At 36.0% G+C, this 22,785-nt stretch overlaps 1 protein-coding gene across 1 annotated transcript in view; it reads right to left on the bottom strand.

Annotated features, from left to right (window-relative positions):
• The window catches only part of PPP1R12A (protein phosphatase 1 regulatory subunit 12A), a 229,621-nt gene that overhangs the window by 59,920 nt on the left and 146,916 nt on the right, over positions 1-22,785 (bottom strand). Inside the window, exons 4-8 of the mRNA XM_007953169.2 lie at positions 16,948-17,107; positions 11,878-12,022; positions 4,015-4,089; positions 3,255-3,343; positions 2,943-3,100 (exon numbers count right to left, since the gene is read on the bottom strand). Coding sequence (XP_007951360.1) covers positions 2,943-3,100; positions 3,255-3,343; positions 4,015-4,089; positions 11,878-12,022; positions 16,948-17,107 — 627 coding nt within the window. The remainder of the gene's footprint in view (positions 1-2,942; positions 3,101-3,254; positions 3,344-4,014; positions 4,090-11,877; positions 12,023-16,947; positions 17,108-22,785) is intronic.

Genomic DNA, 22,785 nt, shown 5'->3' with positions numbered 1-22,785 from the left:
ATACAAATAAGTGATAATAATCAATAATTATTTGTTGCTCTAATCTCCAATTGTACCCATATGACCCTCTCATTTAGGTAAAAGGTATGTTGAGTCACCTGATTAGCAATGAGACAATAATGAGAAAAAATTTAAATCCCTAAGTGATCAGAGTTCAGAAATCTGTATACTTCATAAATTCGTCATGTATCATGAGAAATAATTTATACTTACAGGGTTAATAAGCTTTAAGGAGAAAAAAAGAAAGAACACAAAACATATCACCCATAACAAAGCTAGCCTATATTTATACAACATCCGAATAATTGGTATGTTCCCTGACTAACTCCTCACATTTTCTGAAAGAAAATATTTCCCTAATGAAGTGAAATTAAAATGATTCAAAAGTGGTGTTGTTATGTCTAGAGGCGATACAGAGAGTTCAGGAAATTTTAGGGCTCCATTTGGGTTTACTAATGATTACCAGTCTGGTCTTGGTAATGATAATAGTTTTTCCACTGATCAAAAATCTTAATGGTTGAATTAGCAAATGTGTTACATGTATTTTGCCACAATGTAAAAGCAGTAATAAAAAATGAATGGAAATGGAGTATTTTCTTCTGCTAAAATGATATGTTAACATGCCAGGTTATACAACGAACACATGGCAATATTGCTATCAAATGCTGTTCAGAAGTTCTGAGTGATAAACTAATACAGACTAAGCAAATAAATGTTATTTAATAAAAGCAATATGGTAAACAAATCTATAAAAACATGTGGCTATGAAAAAAAATGCAAAAGTCATGTCCTTGAGAGTAAAAAGTACAGTTATATAAACTGTTTACAGTTATATAAAGTGTTACAGACTTTGAAAGCAATTTAGTAACATCTATGAAAACTGAAAATGTACATACCCTATAATTCAAACAGCATCTAATATCTATTAGAGAACCTCTTATATAAGTACACAGGGAGGTAAGTAAACAAATGATCAATGTAGTATTATTTGCAACAAAAAAACCCGGAAAATAAATGTTCATCAGATATGAAATGGATATATTTAATAGAATACTACACAGCAGTTAAAGGGATAGATTATGTAGGAAAACAGATAAAGATATAGATAAATAAAAACATATCTAAAAGTTAAGTCTTTTGATCAAAAAAGCAAACTGCAAAACAATTCCAAGAATATGAGAATATACTTTGGCGAGTTGTTGTTGTTGTTGTTGTTATGTGCTGTCGAGTCAGAGTAGTGACTGGGATCTTAAAAGATTGCAAGCAGTCTTCTAGATCCAACAATAGGTCTCTCCCCAGAGCAAAGAAGAATGAAAAAAACCAAAGACTCATGGAAACAATCAGTCCAAACAACTGGTACACCATGTGATCCTCAGCCTATACGACTATGAGACCAGAAGCATTAGATGGTGCCCGGCTACCACTATCAAACACTTGGAGGGGGATCTATGTAGGAGATCATGGATAGAGTGGGAGAACAAAATCATTTGGGAAAAAAAAAGAAGGGACCAGGTTTGCTGGTCTGATAGAGCCTGATGGAACCACTGAGACTATGGCCCACAGCTGCCCTTCAGGTCTGGAATTGAACTCACACCTGTGGCTTCCAGCCAAACAAAAGACAGGCATATGAAGGTGAACATTTACACTAGGTAGACACACTCCTTGGAGAGAAAAATCATGGGAGAAAGAAGCTCAGGGGGCAGGAGTGCACAGAGGGAAGGACACAGGGAAGAGATAACTATGGGGAGCAAGTGGGAGGGGAGCTGATGCATTGTGGGAAATTGTAGTCAATGTCATGAGACACAGTGTATGTGAACTGCTGTATGGAAAGTGAATTTGCTCTGTATACTTTCACCCAAATTACAATTAAAAAAAAAAAAAGAATATGAGAATAAAAACACAAAATATTATAATTACTGTATATTCTTTATGAGCGTACATACATGACAACAGAATACACAAATGAACCAGAAGATTACAAAAAAACTCGTGGCAGTGATTACTTTTGGGAAGGAAGGAAAGTGAAGTGGACTAGGAATGGTGGGTAAAGACAACACCTGCAATATTTTAATTTTAGTACAAGAAAAATTTGAGTAATTTTTTTCGGTGCTGAATTATGAATGTTTATTATATTATACTTTGTTGTATCTTTAAAATTTCTCCAAACAAAGTAAATGTCATATACCCCCACAGGAAAGCATTTTGACTCAGTCTCAACTTTGTAAAACTACTGTGTTGTAAGGAAGAATTCAGGAAGCTGCTAAGATATCCATTTATCTGCACCATCCTAAGGAAGTTTTAAAAGCCTTTGCAGCTTTTTCAAATCTATTAATATATGCAGGAACAACTCTCCAAGTGATTAAAACTCAATTCACTGCCATCAAGTCAATTTTGACTCGCAGTGACACCCACTGGGTTTTCAAGGCTGTAAATCTTTATGGAAATAGATTGCCCCATCTTTCTTCTGCGGAGTGGTTGGTGGGTTAGAACCACTGACCTGGTTAGCAGTCAAATGCCTAATCCACTCTGCTGCCAGAGCTCCTTCTCCAACTGATTAAAACCAAACCAAACTCACTGCCTTCCAGTCTATTTGACTCATAGCGACCCCTCCTTGGGTTTCTGAGGCAGTATCTCTACGGAAGCAGATTGCCCAATCTTGCCTTCCAAGGAGTGCCTGGCGAGTTTGAACCTCCATCCCTCTGGTTAGTAGTCAAATGCCTTAGGCACTATGCCACCAGAGCTCCTCTCCAAGTGATTAGAGACCAATAAATCAACAACTAAAGCTAAGCTTCTAATATTCACTGCAAGGTAATTTACTGTCTAGGCAATAAACCAAACAAGCAGCAAATCAATCTGAAAAGTTAAAAATTTTAAGTATGGTTTCACCTTACTTTACACTGTATGAAAATTCAATGCTACTTCCTTTATCCTTCAAATTTTACCTGTTTCAGCTTCTGATTCTGAATCATCTTCCTCATCTTCTTCACTAGAGCAGCTAGATTCATCTTTTTTTCCTTCTTCCTCTTCATCAACCTTTTCTTGCTCCAGAGATTCAACACAGGATGCATTTTTGTCTGGTTCAATAATCAATGTCTCTTTGCTATGGAAGGAAAAAAGCCTTCAAATAAATCATTATAAACACAAAAGGTCAAAAATACTTTAGTTTCTCCCAGATCCACAAAATTAAATAATCACATTTGTGGCCATTATGCAACACATTCATAACAACAACTTATACTTAATGTCTTACTTACTTTTTAAAGGTCTTCTGTGACTGATTATTGTCAATATTAGCTGTTGATTCAATTAGTGGAGATTTCTTATCCCGTTTTTCACTATGGAGCTATATGAAGTTTTAATAAGAATGAAAAAGGAATAATATTAAAATAGTATTAATTTTACAGTGTAGAAAAGAATAACAAAGTAGTTTTTCAACATTAACCAAAAACAAAAAATAAAAACATAAAAGATTTACATTTTACATTTCTGAAATGAAAAGGGCTTGGCAAATAAGAAAGAGAAGTAGACAGTTAAAAGCTCCACGTAGGACTAAGTTGGATTTCTTAGATTCCTCCAACTTTTGTTCATTTAAAGAGTCAGGGTCCACTAACCACTTATGACGGCTGATGGCATTTTACTTAGATATCTGTTTCCTAGTTACATAATCCTAGTTTATCTAGGATTTGCTATTAGAAATCTAAGGCTTTACAGAGGCTCCAAGTTCAACTAAACTTTCTTATGAAACTTCAAAAAACCATGTTATTCTTGGGAACACGTATGTAAGTATTCATTTTATCAAGGGGAGGAAACAGAAATGGGGATAAACAACACAAAAGGCTAAATATCATCAACATCCCTTTATTCTTTCATTGCCATTTGATTTGATTGTTAGGAATAACTTAAAACCAAAAAGTACAAAACATCACAAGGATATCTTTTAATGCCTGAAATTCAAAGTCACTAACTAAGAATATTCCCTAAAATAGGCAATTTTTAGATAGGTGTTAAACATACCAGATTTTGTTTCTTTTGCAACTCTTCTAAATAGCCTAAAATGTCTTCATCTGCTACATCAAAGGCTGTCTGGCCCTAGGTAGGAAACAAAGGGAATGGTGGTTGGACAAAGTCAATAAATTATACAATGCCTCTGGCAATTCTGCATAATCTATATGAAGAAAAGTTAGATAATATTTTTATGGTATTTTTAAGTGACATCATACATACGACTCTAAGGAGATGTATGAGAAATCTCTTGAGAAAGAAGATGAAATACTTCCCCTTTTTTCTTTCTTGCTTTTTTTAGGGGTGATGGGGAGGTAACAGTTTCACTGAGATAAAATTCACAAATGACACAATTCAATGTGCACAATTCAATGGTTTTTAGTGTACTCAAGAGTTGTATAACCATCACTACAATCTATGTTTTATCACCTCCACCCAAAAATCATACACTTTAGCAACAATCATCTTCTCTCTCCCCAGCTGAAATCTACTTTCTGTCTCTATGTTCTTATCAGGTGCCTTCCTGATAGGCTCCAATTCATAGCAACCCTGTGTACAACAGAATGAAATGCTTTCACTGACCTACACTAACTACACCACGTAAAAACAAACAAAACCATACTCCTCAATGCTAGGTCTTGTACCTTCTCACAATCCTTGCTATGTTTGAGCCCACTATTGCATCCACTGTGTCAATCTCTCTCACTGAGGGCCTTCCTCTTTTTTGCTGACCCTCTACTTTACTAAACATGTGTCCTTCTCCAGGGACTGATCCTTCCTGATAACATGTCCAAAGTACATGAGATGAAGCCTCTCCATTCTCATGTCTAAGGAGCATTCTGGCTGTACTTCTTCCAAGAAAGATTTATTTATTCTTCTGGCAGTCTGTAGTATATTCAATATTCTACATCAACAACATAATTCAAATGCATCATTCTTCTGTATTTATTCTGGTTACCTAGTGCCACTGTGAAAAGAATTCACCACAAATGGGATGGCCTTAACAAGAGTTTTATTCTCTTACAGTTTGGAGGCTTTAAGTCCGAGTTCAAAATGCCAGGCTCTAGGAGCTGGCTAACAGCCTCTCAGCCTTGGGCTTTAGCTCTGCCTCCTGCTCCTGGCCCATTGAAGCTAGAGGCTTTTCTTCACTCAGACAGCTACTGGCTGCTGAGACTGGCAAGCCCAAGGTTGACAAGTAAAAAGGCACAGTCCTGATGTTACCAAACCACACAGCAAGCCATTCATTCAAGTCCACTGAAAGTCCCAAGGTTGGCAGAGCATGGCAAGCTGCTGAACAATGACATGGCTACGTGCAGGATCCAAGTGTGCCATAAGCTAGAGACTATTCCCCAAGGCTTCTCCTTATATACAGGAAGCAGACCACATCCCTAAAGGTAGCTACTCAGCTGTTCATGGTAGATTCCACCATGGAGCTGATTACCAGTCTCATTATGGGGAATACTATATCCAGCTGGCCAGCCACTCAACCAAGCCCAGCCAAACTGACACACAAACTTAACTACCACAGTATTCCTTATTCATTCTCTAGCTTTCACATGTATAGGAAGTGACTGAAAACACCATGGCTTGTTTCAGATGTACCTTAGTCATCAAATGAGATCTTTGCCCTTTCATGCATTAAAGAAGTCTCATGCAGCAGATTGGCCTAATGTGATACATCATTTCATTTCTTGAGTGTTGCTGCTATGGGCATTGATCGTGGATTCAAATAAAATGAAATCCTTGACAACTTTCATCTTTTCTCCATTTATCATGTTCCTTATTGCCCCAATTGTGAGGATTTTTGTTTTCTCTATGTTAAAGTGTAATCCACCCTGAAGTCTTTGATCTTCTTCAGTAAGTGTATTAAGTCTTCTTTGCTTTCAGCAAGCAAGGTTGTGTAATCTGCATATTGCAGGTTGTTAGTAAGCCTTCCTACAATCCTGATGCCTCATTTTTCTTCATACAATCCAGCTTCTCCGATTATTTATTCAGCATGTAGACTGAATAAGGATGGTGAAAGGATACATGCACTACACACTCCTTTCTTATATATACTTCAACTATGCAATATCCTCTTGTAACTCAATTCTTCATAAAGTAATAAAATAATCTATTTCTATTTATGGTGGAAAAGGGAATTTCAAAGAGCTGTTGACCAAACAGTAATATTTTTTTCCTACTGCTTGCATCCATCTTTCTAATAACTCTACTGGTACAAGTTTCCAGGATGTCCAAAGTTCATTATTTAAAATATGTCTCTTTCATATGTTGACCAGTGTATGATCCTTTCTCAGAAAAATCTTTCGCAACTAGAAAATCTATCAGCCTGAAAGGAAGTTCAAGTTTCTTTCACAACAGTACTCTCATATTCATAACAAAGTCAGAATATGGTAATTAGCTATTGTTGTTGTTAGCGGCTGTTGAGTCACCCCCAACTCAAGGCAACTCCATGCACAATAGGATTGGACCATTGTGATCCACAGGGTTTTCACTGGCTAATTTTTGGACAGGCCTTTCTTCCTTGTCTGTTTTATTTTGGAAGTTTAGGGGTAGAGGCACGGTAACAGTTTTTATAAACATAAATTTACAAGTGAACTATGTTCAAGATCATGTTTTATGTGGAAGTAACAGCTCACTGACTTATTTAAAGAATTTATCAACCCTTCTCATGAATGATGGAAGGAAGGTTGGGCAATCTACTTCCGTAGTGATACTGCCTCAGAAACCCAAGAAGGGGGTCACTATGAGTGATGGCAGTGAATTTTGGTTTGGTTTGTGGTCTATGAATGAAGTACTACAGCTTGAAATTAATTATGTTTTGAATTGTAATTAAATTATAACCAGCAGTAAAATGCAGTGGGGTTGTTTTAATAAGGAATTTTCTTTTTTAACAATATGAAATTACATCACCTTACTAACCTTTCTTTGCACTTTCTCCCTTGATAAGTGAGTCTGCTTTGCAAACAATAGCTGACAGAGAATGAAAACTAGACTAAAATGTAGCCTATAAACAGAGAAAAGTTTCTATTTCAAGAAATCACACCCATTAACTTAACTGAGTAACTTAACCATGCTCTTTAAATAGTCTATGACACAATTATAAAGCTAACAATTGTGAAATTAGAAACATTTCTTAATAATGCTACTCTGTTTCACCAAATGGGTACACACACAAAATGTAATATAAAGTAGAGACATTCAAGGCAACCAGGAGACACTGAGGACACACTACTGGGGTATGAGAAAAGTAAGAGAACTCCGAAAAGACTGCTTAAAGTCAATTTACTACACCTGGTGATATTACCAGAGCCATACTTTTGTTGTTGCTGTTATGTGCCATCAAGTCATATGTTTAAGTCTACCTTCACAGTCTCTTCTTTCTTCTTCCCTTACTTCTCCTAACTGATTTTATGGGTATGACCTCTGTTGTCTTTATCGTCATCATTGGCAGTTGCTGTTCACAACAACCAGTCATGTAATCAGGACAAGGAGTGTTATGATTCCTATTGTACAGATGAGAAAGCCCAGGCTCTGACACCATATTAGTTTCCTAAGGCCCTGCAGGTAGTGAAGGTAAAGTGGGACTAGAATCTAGGTCTCCCCTGCACTAATACATAATTTCATCTCTACAGGAAATAAGAATAACCTCAGATAGAAAAAAAATTCCCTGTGTTAACAGGGTTTGATAACAGAAACAACTTTTTTTATTCATTTTAATCTTTAAATTGAAAGTATAATACTAAAAACTTTTTTGCTAATCATTTTCATAATGCATTAGGAGAAAATCCCAACTAGAAAGGCATCCTAGTTAACATTTAAGAATGGATGATATTTGGGTACATTCTAGTAACATTCTTTTAGTAAATTAAGAAGGTAAAATAACAAATACCTTCATATTTAAACTCTATTATTACAATTTGTAATAATGAATTAAAATGACAGCAAATGTGCTTTACACTTTGCTATTAAAATAAAGAAATGAGACAAAATCTCTAAATATTTATTTTAGAACTTTCTACCTACTTCCACACATAAAGATTTCCAAATGTTCTATGATATAATATGCCATATTTTTGAAATTACACATTTTCCCAAACTACAATTTCCAAGCTACAATTTTTATTATGAAAGTATTCATCTAAATTGATGGTTTCATAAATACATTTTTAAATCTAAGTTTTGAAAGAACTTTAGTAAAAATCTTTAATGTATAAATACATTGAAAATATCAAATGACAATATAACAAAGTCATATGGAACATCAATAGGTGTAAGTTGATACAGTTAAAACTAATTAGTTTTGTTTGAACATGAAGTATAAGGTTATTTTAAAACGTCATCAAGATTATTTTAACTTCAAAATGGCCAATGAAAACAAACAGAAGACCTAATAAATATAATCACATTAAAATTTAAAAAATGATGGCAAAAGCTTTATAAAAAATAAAATGTCTTTCATTACTAAAGAAGTTTGAAACAATATTAGGGCGTATTTATGACATAAGGGCCTGTAGAATGCTCTGTATGTTATGTACCTCCTCACTATTAAAAGATGTTATTAGAATCTTCTTTTTCTAAAAGAAAGAAATAATCTGATAAAAGTTTAAAACTGTATGTTTATAACTTAATATGAGAAAACTAAACTAAAAAAAGTTGCAGGAAAGCTCAGTAGAATGAAAGGAACACTTAATTAAAAAGAACCTAGAAAAATCACTCAGCTTCCCTAATAGTTCCAATTCTGCAAAACTCAGCTAACAACTTTATGTTGTAGTTATTAGATGCTGTCAAGTCAGTTCCGACTCACAGTGATCCTAAGTACAACAGAAAGAAACGTGCCTGGTCCGGTGCCACCCTCACAACCTTTGCTATGTTTGAGCCCACTGCTGCAGCCACTGGGTCAGTCCATTTCATTGAGGGTCTCCTTTTTTTTTTGCTGACCCTTTTTACCAAGCACGATGTTCTTCTCCAGTGAGTGGTCAGTCCTGGTAACAGGTCCGAAGCATGTGAGACAAAGTCTTGCCATTCTTGCTTCTAAGGTGCATTCTGTTGTTGTACTTCTTCCAAGATAGATATGCTTGTTCTTCTGGCAGTCCACATGGCATATTCAATATTCTTTGCCAACACCATAATTCAAAGGCATAAATTCATCTTCAGTCTGCCTTATTCACATGCATATGTGAAACAACTTTGTTTTATATATGTATTATATACATATGTATATTTAAATAGAATTAGATAATATGTGTGGGAAAAAGTTGAAAACCATACATTTCCAAGGAAATACAGGGCACAATTCCTTTAAGATCATGGATGATCTTATGATCAACTATGAAACAATGGAATGAGAGGATAAAACATTAAAGAAAATTTAGCGCAACTTAAGTAACAGATACTTTTGTAATATAAAAACAAAAGGATATAGAGCTAAATAATTTTATGTAATTTCTCCAACAGCAGAATTATGATGACTTGTATGGTATAGGAATTAGACAATTACAGAACAGATGTAAGATCAAATAATCTTCCTCATACATGGTATACACTGTGTATATTTTACTAGCATACTGATTCAGCAGGGGAAACATAACATATATAAACTGGGAGGTGATGTACTCTTTTTAGAAAACTATTTCAATTAATAAGCTTCTCTCATCTTGGCCTGTATCTGGAGGTCATTACCACTGAGTGAACCAAGTGAATGGACAATTAGCCTTCAGGGGATGGGGCTTAGGGGAGAGAGAAGAATACAGATTAGAGCTAAGCAAGTGCCAGGTGGTAACTCAGGTATCAACTAACTTCTTCAGAAAAATTCCAACTGCAGGAGAAATTTCTAAATAGGAAGTAGGAATTCTAAAGCTAAAATTAACTAGTCTTTTACTTTAAGTTAGTATCAACATTTGTTTTCTAAGGGTAACTGACTACAAAACAAAAACTGTTATAATAAAGAACAATAGCGAGAGCAAATTATAAAAAGTTTTCACTAAAAATTTAGATTAAAGTTTTCTATACATATATATAAATACAAATCTACACTTAAGATGGATGGATCATTCCCAAACAATTTTTATTTTAACTTTCCTGAAGATGTCCACCACTTCCTATACTTTTTTTGCCCATGTATTTCTTACATAAAGTACATTTATGAATTCAGTTAATGAATATATATATCTAGGACTCTGCCCCCAGAAAGAGCAAATGAGTTCAGAGGATTTCTTTAATTCCTCATGTCAACAAGAGGGTATGAATCTGCACTATTACCTCCAACCTCCAATCATTTACCTGTGGGCAAATCTTGGGCATATAGCATATCAAACTGTCTTTCCTTTGCAGATTCCTAGCTACAAATCAGTTTACCAGAGCAAGGAGCACCAGCATATCACAATCCCGTATGAATGGACACAACAGAATTAGATGGCCCCATTTAAATTAGGATGAGATCATTTTAGGAACTCTGCTAAGTAAGTAAGTTACTACAATCTCCTAGGAAATGCAATTTTCAAGGTAAATTCTATGGAAAGTTAGGGGTATTCAGTTCACTACAGGAGACATGTTCTGAGCTCTCCAAAAAGGATTGCTAGATTCTTCATCATCTACTAATGGAGGGGACTAACAGGAATATTAGTGACACTGGTGTCTACTGATGGTATCTGAAATCTTATCTAACAAGGAACTTAATACTCCTGAATCTTTTCATGTATGTACAAAAATACAAACAGGAAAAACCACCCATAAGACATTCACTCCATCCTTCTTTCTACCTGTGGTTGTTGTTACTGTCATTGTGTCAGTCCCCAACTCATGGTAACCCTATGCACAACAGCACTGGACCACTGTGAACCGTAAGGTTTTCATAGACTGATTTTTTTTTAAGTAAATCATCAAGCGTTTCATCCTAGTTGGTCTTAGTCTGCAAGCGCCAGTAAAACCTGCTGAGCATCACAGAAACACATTTAGCCTCCACTTACAGATGACTGGTGGCTGTGCTTAAGCAGCATTTCCCAGGAATTGAACCTGGGTTTCTCACAGGGAAGGCAAGGATTCTGAATCACCATTGCCCTCTTCTTCTACCTAATTGTGTTATACTAAATTAATCATTTGCCCAATTAAACTGTTTTCGCATTTGTAAAATTAGGAAGATGAGATGTTGAGTCTCTGCAGTCTTACCTGGCATAAAACTTTGACTTATACACAATCCCCACTGTTCTGGTGCTTAAGAAGCTTTGGTAGTATAGGCTCTAAGGCATTTGACTGCTAACCAGAGGTTGGCGGTTCAAACCCACTAGCCACTCCACAGAGGGAAGACTGGGCAATCTACTTTGGTAGATATACCGCCTCAGAAACCCAAAGGGGGTCACTATGAGTCGGAATCAACTTGATGGCAGTGAGGTCAGTTTTTTTCTTTTTTCTTTTTGTTATTGTTAGGGCTGTAAGACTCCACTACCCATGCTGCTTAAGAAATTACTTTAAGCAAGCTAATAAGATTATTGGCCAATGAGAACCACCTTTCACTATATGTTCTAACTAATAAATACAGTGATGGCAGAACACACTCACATAGAAATGCAAAATTTTCTTAATTTATGAATTCCTAAGAGTATATTATTAATGAAAGTAGCAAAATAAGCTCTGTATATAGAATATAATTACTAAAAGATTAAGATTTCTTTCTTATTAGAACAAGGCTAGAACCTCTTCATATGGTAGCTAAAAACGACTTAAACTACTAATAATTAAAATCAGTTAATGACTGACAAAACATTTTATATAATTGATAAAACTCAGATATAACTTTGTAATTTTTATTCTTATAACATTTGAGACTAAAACTACATTTTAAAAAGTTAAAAGTTTTAAAACGTTTAAAAATCCTACCACTTTGTTGACCATCTCCATATCACACAGATTGTCCACTAAAATTCGACATGCTTCTTCTTTACCCCAATGAGCTGCAGCATGAAGAGGTGTCCAGCCATCATAATCTTTAATATTAACATCATAGCCTGCCTGTATTAAGAGTCTGAAGAAATTGCAGTAAATTAGATAAATAATTAAAATCTAGAAACGAGCAAGCATGATCAACAGCTTTATACCATGCAAGTTAACCAAAATTTGTAATACGTATTCTCTTCATTGTTCAAATTCCTTCTCTCCTTCCTGATTTAACTAGGGCAACTAGAAAGTAATTCTCAGAAAACATTGGTAAGAGGATCTTGAATCACTGCCATAATATTACATTCAGTTTAAGTTAATTTCTAATGACTATTAGTACTATGGTTCAGTGCGACAATAATTGATCCTTGTTAATACGACTTGCAATTAAAGTTTTCAGAGAAAGCCTATAATTTTCCAATGTGAGACTAAAAGCTACTAGATCAATTTGTATTTAAAATGGATTTATAGTAGGGTTATCTCCAGTCATGATATATCACCTCAGGCCAAATGTGTTCTAAAAATATCCTAGTATCAATCAAGCTTATTTTGTTGTCTTTTTGTTGACATGTGTTTGAAGCAGTAGTTTTGATACCTTTCTTTTCTTTTTTTTTTAAGACCTACTATGGGAAATTTTCAAAGGAAAATGGCAATGTGACTGTTAGGAATGAAACAAAGCACAACAAATAATCTAAGGGATTGTGCCTATTGTTCTGCAGCAACAGAAAGCAGATACTGTAATCATCAACAAAGCTAGAAAACAGGAGTATTTTTTAATTCAATGCAAAGAGTTGCATAAATTATGTTAGTATGCCCTTCTAACTGTTCATTGGCATAAATATTTAATCTATTTAGAAAATTAAGCTCACAAAGAGCGAAGAATGGGTCTATAAATTACACGCAGCACAGCCCCACACACACAGGCGAAAACTAAATACTTTAAAACTTATGAAATCTGGTTGACCTTTACCTTACTTTCCAAGATGTTCAACTTGAAGAGGCCTTCTTTTTACCTACAGGAGGTGGTAGTGATAGCTAATGTATAACCCTTCATTTATTTATGTTTCAAGAACTGATCCCTTATATCTAGCAATATCTAAAGCACTTGTTCCTAATGTTAGCTCTTTAACAAAATAATCTGAAGAGCTAGTTAAAAATACAGATTCCCGAGCTCCACCCCAGTGCTACCAAACTAATTAGCACATTCAGAGACAGGCCCTATTAATCTGTATTTTTAATAAATCTTCCATATGATTCTTCTATCACTTGCTTATCATCTGTCTGTAGATCAACTTTTAAAAGCCACTGACCTAAAGAACAGGCTAAAAGATAAAAGTCAAGAGATTTACCAGAACCTTTATTAAGAGAAGCAGAATACTGGAATTAAAAAAAAAAACCACTGCCACCAAGTCGATTCTGACTCAAGGCGGCCCTACAGCACAGAGTAGAACTGCTGCATAGGGTTTCCTAGGCTGTAAATCTTTATAGAAGAAGACTGCCTCATCTTTCTCCTGCAAAGCGGCTGGTGGGTTTGAACTGTCAGCCTTTTGGTTAGCAGCCAAATGCTTTAATCACTATACCCTAGGGCTTCTTATACTGGAATATAAAGGGAGCTCTGGTGGTATAATGCCTAAGGCATTTGACTGCTAACCAGAAGGCTGGTGGTTCAAACCCACGAGATACTCCTAGGAAGGAAGACTAGGTAATCTACTTCTGTAGAGATATCGCCTAAGATCCATCTTTCCATTAGGAACTGTGAATTATAATAATATTAAATATCCTGAGCAACATAAAATTATAAACATTTAGGAGTCTGTGTGGAGAGGGAATAGACAGTCAGGAGAGTGGACTGAGTTTTTTCAGCACCCATCCAGCTCTCTGTATATGCGAGATGCTATAAGGATACTTAAAAAAGTAAGACACAGTACCTATATTCAATGAGTTTTTAATGGAAGACAAAATTAAACAACCACTGTCACTGACAGGTTTTGTGATTGAGATGTACAAGATGCAGTGACAGAACAAAGCTAAAAAGCATCAAAATCAAATCAAAGACCTGTGTACATCAGAGAAGAGAGTAAGCAGGGAAAAAGTTACGTATTAATTAGATTCCTTTTTATTTTTCACTTTATACATATTTTTATTTATTTTTCATAAGCAATATATTCATGAAGTTTTAAAACAGAAAAGGATAAAAGAATATATAAGGAAATAACTGTTTCACAGCTAACATTTAGTCAACCAGTTTCCCTTCTCCTCAGATAATCATATAAATAGTTTTGATTGTATTCTTTCAAAGAAATTTTTGCAATACATATTTCTCTTCACTGTTGAAATCCTCCTCCCCTTCATGATTTAACTAGGGCAAATAGAAAGTAATTCTCAGAAAACACTGGTAAGAGGATCTTGAATCACTGCCATAATACATTCAGTTTAAATTAATTTCTAATGACTATCAGTCTTATGGTTCAGTGTGACACTAATAAATCCTTGTTAATCTGACTTGCAATTAAAATTTGCATATGTAAGTAAACAGAAACGTTTCTTTTTTAATATATACAAATGACATACATTTTCATCCTAGGTTTAATAATAATACATACTTAACAAGACATCTTTGCATTCAATATAAAAGATTTCTCATTTCTTTTAACTGAAGAGTATTTAGTGACAGAGTACTCTAGTGAAAGATTGTACTACAATTTTTCAAGCATTTTCCTACTCACACAATGAATAATGATGCTTGTACATACCTTATTTCCTATGTGAGTGAGAATACAGTAAAAAAAATTTCCACAAGCTAGAACTGCTAAACCAAAGAATAACTGTTACTTTGACAGAATGTGTTCATTCAGAATTTATATTTCCACTAGTAAAAGAGTGCCTTTCCCCCACCTACTACCTTGCCAAAAGTATGCCAAATGTTTTGATCTTTGCTAATATGATAGGTGAAATGATAGGAGAAAAATGGTGCATCATCGTAGCTTTATTGCATTTATTACGGAAGAAGTTGAACCTTTTTTTCATGTGCTTAAGAGCCCTGACCTGAGTCAAAGGATCAAAAAAAACCTGCCAATTGAAAAGATGGTGGATACAGGCATTTGACGGAGAGACGAACATGCATTAAGACATCATGACAGGCTTATAGGTCTAACAGACATGAAACCCTGAATCACCCTTTGGGCCTGGAACTGAACTCACTCTCAGGGCTTATCTCTCAACCAAACAATAGACATACCTATGAGCTGATCATCAGGGAGATGCACTCTTAGAACAATCAACCATAGGAGATCAGAAGGGCAGCATTTGCACAGGGAGAAAGATGGGGAGGCAGGAATGCACAGACAAGAATGACACAGGGAAAGGGTAGCCACAGGGAGGAAGTAAGAGGTGAGAATGTTACACAGTGGGGAATATAACTAGTATCACAAAACAAAGTTTATGTATATGAACTGTTGAATGTAAAACCAATCTGCTTTGTAAAATTTCACCCAAATCACAATAAAAAGTTAAAATATCCCCCTCCCCACAAAAAAAGATATCATGACAGAACTTCAAGTGGATATGTACAGCTAAAATAATGTGTGTCCGAAGCACAATGGTGGTAGCTTAGCTTAAAAGGGCTGACAGTGGCCAGATGAAAAAGGGTCTTACATAATTTAGGAGTTTGAGATAACCTAATCACAATGACCACTGGGAAGCTGTCTAGAAGCCAATTTTATGATGAACTCATAAAACAAAAGTTTTAATAAACAATACTTATATTTACCATATGCAAACTCTTTGGTATTTTCTATTCTTTTTTGTTTGTTAAATGCTAGTGGCAACTAACTAAGTTCATTTGGCAACTAAGTAAGGTCATTTCACAGCCAATTAATAGTGTCTGAAAAGTTTTGAATTAGGTTAGGAAACAGATGTGGGAATAAGGAAACTAATCAAAAGGCAACTGTACTATTCCAGGAGAAAGTTTAAGTTATTAAAGTGAGTGTACAGATAGAAAAGAGGAGGAAACAGGAAAAGTTGGCCCACTTAAACATCTTTACTGTTTTTACAAAGAGGGGATAATGAGACCAAGTTTATACTAGAAGCTCAAGTGGAGCAAAAGCAATATAAAGGGTGTAGCAGATTTCGCTGAGTGCTTTATTTATGCACTGAATTATTTTTTACATTTAGCTGAAAACAGACACCTCTGTAATGCCTGAGTAAAAATAAATAAAAACATTTTAAGGAAATATGCTGATCAATAATATATGGCCCTATACAGTGTAAGTTGCTCTGGCTTGATATTTAATATTATGCTAAGAGCATGCTAGGTGGCACAAATGGTTTCTGCTCATCTACTAAGCTAAAGGTTGGTGGTTCAAACACCCAGTAATGTCATGGAAGAAAGGCATGGTGATGTGCTTCTGTAAATATTATACCAAGAAAAGCCTAAGGAGCAATTCTACTCCGTAACAAATGGGATTACCATGAGTCAGAATCAACTCCATGGCAACAGGTTTTGTTTTTAGTTTTCAACACTACTCTAAATTTCAGTTTTCATATGGCCAAAGAAAACTATTTTAGATAAATTACACGTAAATTAATTAAATATTAGGTGGAATTAAGCTCTCAGAATTTGATGATACATTTATGTCATATACGTATAGGACACTGTTCTTACTCTCAAGAACAATAGTGAGTCTATTAGTCTTAAAATGACTAATAATTTATTACCTTAGATGGTACCATATAATGGTTGACTGACACTCAATTTAACTTACTGGTAAGTTACAATTGAAAAAAAAAAAAACAGGCAGGATGAGCAAAACTTGACAGTGAAAGAAAGAACATTAGAAACAGAAGCAAAAATATTCAAGGTAGTTTTTCTGAAAATGGACATAAAATAGGACATTAAATAATCCTTTTATAAAAGTTGTTTCAAAATAATGTTTGTAGGAATCTTAAGAAAAGGACAATGAAGTAAAGAAAACAAATCAAAGCAGAGAAGTGACTCTAAAAAATAATACTTACTTTAAAACTTCTGTATAGCCTTTAGCGGCTGCCACGTGAAGTGCTGTACCTCCAGACTTTGCATGTCGGACATCATTTATGTGACCACTATTTAACCACTGCCTTGCATCTCTAAGCATTATCCGTTCTTCTTCCTTTCGAGCTGCTTCTATATCAACCCCTGATAAGAAAAGACACTTGTTTTTACTTTTTCTTCATAGAAAATACTTCTTGCTATGTTAAGAAATAAAATCATTCAAAACATTTCAAGTTTAAATGAAAAGTAAAAGTGAAATTATATTGTTAAAAAAACGAGGTGCCTGTAACAAGTTAGGAGCTCTGGTGGCGTAGTGCCTAAGGCATTTGATTGCTAACCAGAAGGCTGGTGGTTCAAATCCACCAGACACTCCTTGTAAGGAAGGTTGAGCAATCTACTTCCATAGTGATACTTCCTCGGAAACCCAAGGAGGGGTCGCTATGAGTTGGATCTGACTCCACGGCAGTAAGTTTGGTTTTTTGGGTTTTAACAAGTTGGTTGAAAACAGAATGTAGAATACTGTAGATATTTTATTAGCCTTTTCTAATGATTATTTAATATTATTTATTTTCTCTACCTTTTTTGATAATTCCTTTGGTCTCTTAAAATCTGAACATTACTCAAAGTACACTCTTAAAATGCAAAAAAAAAAAAAAAAAATTTCTTATGTGAATAGATCTCAAATTTCTATTTACACCTTTGACCAATTCTCTGAACTCTAGACCAGCAGGTACGAATGTTTATGAAATATTTCAATCTGGAGGTCCTGTCTTCATTTAAAATTTTATTAGACTTTAAAAACCTTAATTTCTCCACCATATCCCCCTTGCTTTTCTAACACAGTATACCTTTCATACTATTAGTATTAGTTATATACTTCTAATAATAGTTATATACATGCTCATTCATTTAAAATCATTTATTATAAGCACAGTGCTATGTTGAGGAGATAAGAATGGGAAGAACACAAACAGGAACAGGACACTCTACTTCCTATCTCAGAATAACTCAACACTGGGGAAAAAAATAAAAGAGAAAATAATCACAATTTTTCCTAAATGATCTTAGATTGTCTTAGGGTTTAAATTCCTGGCTATTAAATAAATAGAACAAACCATAATGTATTTATAATATACTTTACCCCTGGAGACTATACACCTATTAAATGTAAAGACACTGCCTTTTTATCTTGTATGCCTATTGTCAGGAAGATTATCTGATATAAAGTAAAAAGGATCAGTAAATGTTTACTAAATGAATAATAATTAAATAATATATATAAATCATCTGCCAAAACCTCTCTCCTAAAATTCAGACCTATATATCCAACTATTTGTTAGATAGAATTTTCCACTCATTTATTCATATATTTATTTAGTATGTAGGGGTCACTATGAGTTGGAATCAACTCAATGGCAGTGAGAGAGTTTAGACAGTGTCTTCTATGTGTGAGGTACTTTATTAGGTGCTCTGGTAGCATAGTGGCTAAGTCACTTGCCTGCTAACCAGACGGCTGGCGGTTCAAACCCACCAGCCACTCCTCGGAAGGAAGGTTGGGCAATCCTACTTCCGTAGTGATACTGCCTCGAAAACCCAAGGAGGGGTCGCTATGAGTGGGGGCCGACTCGACGGCACATAACAACAACAACAACAACATGAGCATAGAGGGAGGTCTGGTGGTGTAGTGCCTAAGGCACATGATTGCTAACCAGGTTAGTGGTTCAAACCCACCAGCCACTCCTCGCAATCTACTTCCGTAGATATATTGCCTCGAAACCCAAGGAGGCCTTACTGTTATCTGGGAGAACATTCCAGGCAGAGAGAAGTGCTGGTAAGTTGTGAAGTGGGAGCCTACTTATAACTGTCTTCTATATTTAGAAAGCCAGGGTGTCTACAGAGTGATGAGGACACTGGCTTTTGCTCTGAGGGAAAGAAAGTCATTGGAGGGATCTGAGGAGGCTGACATGATCCCATTCAATTTAAAAGCATCATGTCAGCTAAAAGTAGAAACAGAGACACCAATTTGGAGGATATTGTAATAATACAATATGATGATTTTAACTAGGGTGACAGCAGTAAAGGTAGTAAAGTAGTTGGACTCAGTATTCTTCAAGGCATACCTACAGAATCTAGTGTCTGTTTGGGTGAAGAAGAATATTAGAAGTCAAGGGTGCATCAGGAGTTTATAGCCTAAGCAACTGGAAAACTAAGATGGCCATTTAGTTCTAGAAGTATTAAGTTTGGGATCCCTAACAGGCATCCAATCAGAGGTATCAAACAGTCAGTTGGATATCCAAGCCTGGAGAACAGAAAATAGGTTGAAACTTCTTCTTCTTCTTGTTGTTAAGTGCCATCAAGTCGTTTCTGACTCATAGCGACCCCATGCACAGCAGAACGAAACACTGCCCGATCCTGCGCCAGCCCCACAATCCCTGCTATACTTGAGCCCATCATCGCAGCCACCGTATCAATCCATCTCGTTGAAGGCCTCCCCCTCTTTCTTCGACCCTCCACCCTACCAAGCATGACATCCTTCTCCAGGGAATGGTCCCTTCTTACAACATGACCAAAATAGGTGAGACGAAGTCTGGCCATTCTCGCTTCCAAGGAGCATTCTGGCTGCACTTCCTCCAGGACAGATCTGTTAGTTCTTTTAGCAGTCCATGGTACTTTCAGCATTCTTCGCCAGCACCACAACTCAAAAGCATCTTTTTTTGTATTAAAAATCTGATTATCTCTCTTCTCTACATAAAAATTTTCAATATTTCCTCACCTCCTATGAGACAAAGATCAATCTCTTTAGTGTAGCAGATAAAGTCTTTTATGCTTTGGTTTCAACGTATTTTTAAACAAATCTCTAGTGTTTCTGCTTTACCATTCATTACTCATTGTTCTAACCATCCAGATCTCTACAAAGGTCTCCCAAGCCCCCAAGGCACCATGTTTCTGCGTTCTGGTAGTTAGCTGCTATTGGGTCGATTCCTACTCATAGCAACACCATGTACAACAGAACAAAACACTACTAGGTCATGAGCATCCTCACAATCATTGTTATGTTTGAGCCCAGTATTGCGTCCACTGTGTAAATCCGTCTCACTGACGGTCTTCTTCCTTTCTGCTGAACATTATTCTCTACTAAGCATGATGTCCTTCTGCAGGGACTGGTCCCTCCTGATAACATGTGCAAAGTATGTGAGAGGAAGTCACGCCATCCCGCTTCTAAGGAGCATAATGGTTGTATCTCTTCCAAGACAGATTTGTTTGCTCTTTTGGCAGTCCACATGGCAGATTCAATATTCTTCACCCATACCATAACTAACAGGCATAAATTCTACTTTAGTTTTCCTTATTCATTGTTCAGCTTTTGCATGCACAGGAAGAGAATGAAAATACCATGGCTTGAGAAGGCATATCTTAGTCTGCAAAGTGAAATTTTTGTTCTTTAACATTTTAACAAGAGGTCTTTTACACCAAATTTGCCTAATGCAATGTATCATTTAATGTTTTGACTGCTGCTCCCTACAATGTTGATTATGGATGCAAGTAAAATGAAATGCTTGACAACTTTAATCTTTTCTCCATTTACCATGATATTGGTCCAGTTGTGAGGATTTTTTGTTTTATGTTGAGGCTGCCATCTTTAATCTTCATCAGTAAGTGCTTCAAGTCATCTTTACTTTCAGCAAGCAAGGTTGTGTCATTTGCATACTGTCAGTGTTTAATGAGTCTTCCTACAATCTTGATGTCATATTCTTCATATAGTTCAGCTTCTCAGATTATTTGCTCAGTATATTGAATGTATGTATGGTGAAAGAATACAATCCTAACACACACATCTTTACTGATTTTAAACTATGCAGTATCCCCTACTTTTGTGTGGATGACTGCCTCTTGGTGTATGTATAGGTTCTGCATGAGCACAATTAAGTGGTCTAGAATTCCCATTCTTCACAATGGTATCCATAGCTTGTTATGATCCAGAGTTGACTGCCTTCACATAGTCAATAAAATACAGGTAAACACCTTTCTGTTATTCTCTGCTTTCAACCAACATCCATCTGGTATCAGCAATGATATTCCTCATTCTACATCTTCTTCTGAATCTGGCTTGACTTTCTGACAGTTCCTTATCTATGTACTGCTGCAACCTCTTTTGAATTATCTTCAGCAAAATGTTACTTGTGTGTGATATTAGTGATATTGTTCAATAATTTCCACATTCTGTTGGATCACTTTTCTTTGGAATACACAAATATGGATCTCTTTCTGTTGGTTAGCCAGGTAGTTATCTTCCAAACTTTTGGGCATAGACAAGTGAGCATCTCCAGCACTGCCTCTATTTTTTGAAACATTTCAACTGTTGTCTAAATTTCTGGATGTTTGTTTTTTGCCAAGCCTTTAGTGTGGTTTCCTTCCTTCAATACCATCGGTTCTTGATCATATGCTACCTTCTAAAATGGCAGAATGTTGACTAGTTCTTTTTGGTACAGGAACTGTGAATTCCTTCCATCTTCTCTTGATGTCTCCTGTGTCTGACTAAATGAGCAACTAAATGTCTGTTTTGTACTTTGACCCTGGCCTTGTTCTCACTGATGACACTTCTCCACCTTCTCTTTTCCACAGATGTAGCTGATTTGATTTCTGTGTATTCCATCTGGCAAAGTCATCATTTTAGTTATTGAAAAATAGGTATTTGCAATAAATAAGTTGTTGGTCTTGCAAAATTCTATCATGCAATCTGTTGTCATTGTTTCAATCATCAAGGCCATATTTTCCTACTGCGGTTCCTTCTTCAGGAGCTCTGGTGGCATAATGCCTAAGGCATTTGACTGCTAACCAGAAGCTTGGTGGTTCAAACCCACCAGCCATTCCTTGGAAGGAAGACTGGGCAATCTACTTCCGTAGAGATATCACCTTGGAAATCCGAGAAGGGGTGACTTATGAGTCAAACTGACTCAATGGCAGTGACTTTGATTTTGGTTCCTTCTTCATTGCTTCCAACTTTCATATTCCAATCACTCACAATTATCAATGTATCCTGTTCCCATGTTTGATCAGTTTCAGACTGCAGAAGCTGGTAAAATTTTCAATTTCTTCTTCTTTGGCAATAGTGGTTGGTGCTATTATTATTATTTGAATTATTTATATATTATTATTATTTGAGGAGCTCTGGTAGCGTAGTGCCTAAGGCACTTGACTGCTAACCAGAAGGCTGGCGGTTCAAATCCACCAGTCACTCCTTGGAAGGAAGGCTGAGCAATCTACTTCCGTAGTGATCCTGTCTCGGAAACCCAAGAAGGGGTTGCTATGAGTCAGGTCCGACTCCACGGCACATAACACAACAACAACAACATTATTATTTGAATAATAGTCATATTGTCTGGTTTTCCTCGCAGGTATATGGATATTATCAGACAGTACTGAAGTATATGTCTGCCAAACAAACAAAAAAAAAACCAAACTCACTGCACTACCAAGTCAACTCCGACTCACAGTGACGCCCACTGGGTTTCCGAGGCAGGCAAATCTTTACGGAAATAGACTGTCCCACCTTCCTTCTGTGGAGCTGCTGTTGAGTTGAACTGCCAACTTCTGGTTAGCAGTGAAATGTCTTCGGCACTATGCCACCAGAACTCCTTACAAGTCTGTCAGTGATAGGATAATCTGTACTCTAGGGCAACCCATTATCCTCTATCTGGATTGTATTTTTATCTTACCTGCTTAGCAAATTACTGTTGTTGTTGTTGTTAAGTGCCGTCGAGTCGTTTCCGACTCATAGCGACCCCATGCACAGCAGAACGAAACACTGCCCGATCCCGCAC

The sequence above is a fragment of the Orycteropus afer genome, unplaced genomic scaffold (assembly GCF_000298275.1).
Source record: "Orycteropus afer afer isolate SDZICR_OR568_19922 unplaced genomic scaffold, OryAfe1.0 scaffold00375, whole genome shotgun sequence".
Taxonomy (NCBI): Eukaryota; Metazoa; Chordata; class Mammalia; order Tubulidentata; family Orycteropodidae; genus Orycteropus; species Orycteropus afer.
This window is presented reverse-complemented; position numbering and strand designations above follow the sequence as displayed.